Source organism: Austrofundulus limnaeus, unplaced genomic scaffold (genome assembly GCF_001266775.1).
Source record: "Austrofundulus limnaeus strain Quisiro unplaced genomic scaffold, Austrofundulus_limnaeus-1.0 Scaffold3, whole genome shotgun sequence".
NCBI classification, from domain to species: domain Eukaryota; kingdom Metazoa; phylum Chordata; class Actinopteri; order Cyprinodontiformes; family Rivulidae; genus Austrofundulus; species Austrofundulus limnaeus.
Window position 1 is genome coordinate 5,467,443 of NW_013952405.1, and position 3,352 is coordinate 5,470,794.

The following is a 3,352-nucleotide window of genomic DNA, read 5'->3' on the forward strand; positions in this document are numbered from 1 at the left end:
AATGAATACAGACTATGACAAAAAATTTTCTTCTGCTGACTTTCATTTTATTTTATTTGTATTGTTTTGTTGTATGTAATGTTTTGTTTTTAAAAATGAAATGAATAAATACTATAAACTAAACAAAATGATATGTGACAGGGTCACAGATCATTTGCTTGAAAAGGAATGGAGGGTAGAATTTATAACCCACACATTTTATGATGTAGGCTGAAACTGAGCTTCCTCTTCTTGAAAGACCAGCATCCACCACTGGACTCCACTGAGTTTTGTTTCAAAACTTCTGTGAGAAATCTCTTATCCTGAAAGAGGAACTGAATAGCTGTGACTCTCCGTCGCAGGCCTGCGCTCTCTGTGTGTTTCCAACTACGTGACAACAATATAAAAACTTTACAGTTTACAGACTGGGCTGAGGTTCTTTGATCATTTTTAGGCTGATCTATTTTCTTGTCTGAGGTTAAATGATTTTCAGTCCCGGGGTTCAGTTTCGTGATCGTTCGAGTTTAAACAATAAAACTCAAACAAAAAAAAAAAATAATCTAACTCCGTGTCGAGACGCTCCTTACATCCAGAAAACAGAACAGAGTCACATTTCTGTGGATTCAGGTCAGATTCATGACTTTGTGGGTTAAAACTGGCAACTGAAAAACTTTGCGTGGCTACTGCACATTCTCATGGCAGGTGAAAAATATAYGCAGACTTTCAYRCTACGTTGGTTTTGATACATCCCAACRTGGGCGTAGAACCTGGCGCACGCAACTTTTTTATGCGTACGCACCATTTATACATGAGGGTCCTGGTGGAACTGCACGCCTKTTGAGCTTGTAATAATAACTACTTCTCAGTCCAGTCCTTTTCAGATTAAAAAATGCCTTCATCGAGGAAATGTATTTTTGGAAGTCAAAGATATATATTCCCAAACTTAAAAGTCTTTTAAGAGTCTCGGTACTTGCCCCTGTTCTTCAGAAAATGTACTTTCCCAGGTCTACAGGACTACGTCCTTGAAAAATACATAAGGAATTTTGTTTTGCATGTTAAAAAAATACACAGTTGGCAGGCCTCTCTCACCAAATCCAGAGTGGTCTTCTCCAGGATGTCCACCATTTTTTCCAGATTGGTGTTTGCAGTGAAAATAAAATCGTCRTCCACCCAGAGCATGTACTTGGTGGTCACCTGAGACACTGCCAAGTTCCTTCCAGCAAACCAACCCTGTAAATTAAAACAAGCAACATATATCAGCATTTGTTGGGTCTCCCAGCACAAAACACTGAAAAAAATGCAATTTTTTTTCTTTTTTACCTTTCCAAAYGGCATGATGTATTGTTCAATGTGAGGACCGGTCACTGGCTGGGGGTGCTTGTTATCATCTGCTATCACAATGGTGACGTTGGGATAAAACTGCCGTATGCTGTCAATGAGGTCTTTGAGTTTGTCGTAGCGTAAAAAGGTCTTGGTGGCAATGGTAACCAAAGAAGTGATGTTGTATTCTGAGCGCAAACAAACAAACAAACAAAAAAAAAATCTAATAAAGCATTCTTCAATGAATTAAACTGCTACTCAAGGACAGTAAGTGCYCACAAACCTTTGCTGTATCCAGAGTTGTAGAGTTTAGGAACAACCTTGTGACCAACTTTGATGGTGAAAAACGATTGGTGACCTTCAGTTGCAAACTGAACTGTCAAATGAAGCAGAAAAATGACATGAATCTAAGTTTACATCATTTATAAGAAGTGAGAAAATATTAAATATATATTATATTTAATGTTAAATAATAAAATCAGTGAGAGCAYGCATGACCTTGATGACCACTGCACATGATTTTAGCTATTTCAGCCACAAGCTCTGTTGTCATTCATTTGTAAATGATCTTATTCTAGTTCTTTGCCTGTTAACCTCTCACATATGTTGCTCATCTTGTGTTTTCCTGTTCCTGTATTTGCTTCCTCTTGGCCAGGTTGCTTTCAGAAAAGTTTATCATGGAGTTAACACCGAGTTGTTCAATAAATACAAATAAAACCCTTGAGCCTCTATATTGTAACAGTCAGGCAGCTAGCTTTCACTTCTGAATTTCTCTTTCACGAGTCTGAAAAAAACGACACGACTTTTTTTTGTGTCAGCATAATATCAACATGACAACTTTACTTGAGTCTGCTGTCTTCGGATGAAACATCTTGTTTGTGTAGGTGACAAACTGCAGCTGCCTGTTCAGAGCAGACAGAAGACGACTTGACAGCATCATTTGCTTCTCTCCCTCTCCTGTAATGGACACCATGTCCACTGTGGCAGCAACGTCAAAGGTCCCCAGCATTGCTGTTAAATGTACCTGGTACAGGAGGAGAAAAGGGAACTAAAAAACCTGGACTTTGAACAACTTTTAACACAGACTTTAAAATCCAGAAATTACCATATAGTTGGATCTTTCTTTCTGTTTGAGTGCCAGACCTGTGCAAACATGTTAGAAATCAGTTAAAGTTATAGGTTTTTGATATGGTGTGATGCTAAMTGTGTTACCTGGAATGAGGATTGTTTTAAGGGGCTGCACCTCCACACCCTGGGTGGGATACTGAAGAGGATTGTTGGCCTCAGCGATATTAAGCATGTCAGCTGGACTGTAGGACCTTTACACAAACATATTAAAAACACAACTGGATTCATTTTCCATGTACTCTGAAACAAATTCTTATTTTGCTGAGAAGATGTGAAACAAGCCGACAGAGGATGGGATTTAAAACAGAACAGTTTTTAAAATGTCTTTACTGTGAGACTATAATCACATTTGTGTAAGTTTGAAAATAAAAAGAAAAATAATTTTGGATTTGACAATATTCCTTGTTTTTCTAGACAAAACAGATTTACTTGTTCAAATTTCACACCTTTGGTAAATGGTAAAAAAAAAAAAAATCACAAAATGCACTGATTTTGTAATCCAAGCTATGGAATGGATAAAAAGCAATTGGATGAGCTTTAGTTTGGCACCAGTTGCAGAGTCCGAGAGTCTGGTTGTCATCGGAACTCAGATTAGATGTTTATCAGTACCTCTGACTTTTATCTGCTTTCAACTTACTAAAATGGTTTGTGAACTGATGATTTAGCAGAACAAGGAGTGACAAGAACTAACATGTGGCAGTGATTAAAAGGATTGAAAAATAATTCTCAATCTTTGAATTTTTATTAATTTATTTATCTGTCTTCCCAAATATTTGTTTGATTATTAGAGTTGCAAATCAGTAAGTGATTCTGGCCGCATTTCTTGTAGCTTTATTACTCCATGCTCACTTGAACTGGTAGAAGATTCAAAAACATGCATTTACAACAAAAATCTACGTCACGATTTTTCTTTTCTTTTCTTTTC

At 37.1% G+C, this 3,352-nt stretch overlaps 1 protein-coding gene across 1 annotated transcript in view; it reads right to left on the reverse strand.

The window, feature by feature from the left end:
* b4galnt1a (beta-1,4-N-acetyl-galactosaminyl transferase 1a) overlaps nt 1-2,618 on the reverse strand; it is a gene marked incomplete at its 5' end in the record, with an annotated part of 9,559 nt that extends 6,941 nt beyond the window's left edge. Inside the window, 6 exon segments of the mRNA XM_014018997.1 lie at nt 1,069-1,209; nt 1,300-1,487; nt 1,583-1,675; nt 2,143-2,323; nt 2,405-2,442; nt 2,512-2,618. Of these exon segments, the coding sequence (XP_013874451.1) occupies nt 1,069-1,209; nt 1,300-1,487; nt 1,583-1,675; nt 2,143-2,323; nt 2,405-2,442; nt 2,512-2,618 (748 nt within the window).
* Between the last annotated feature and the right edge of the window lie 734 nt (nt 2,619-3,352).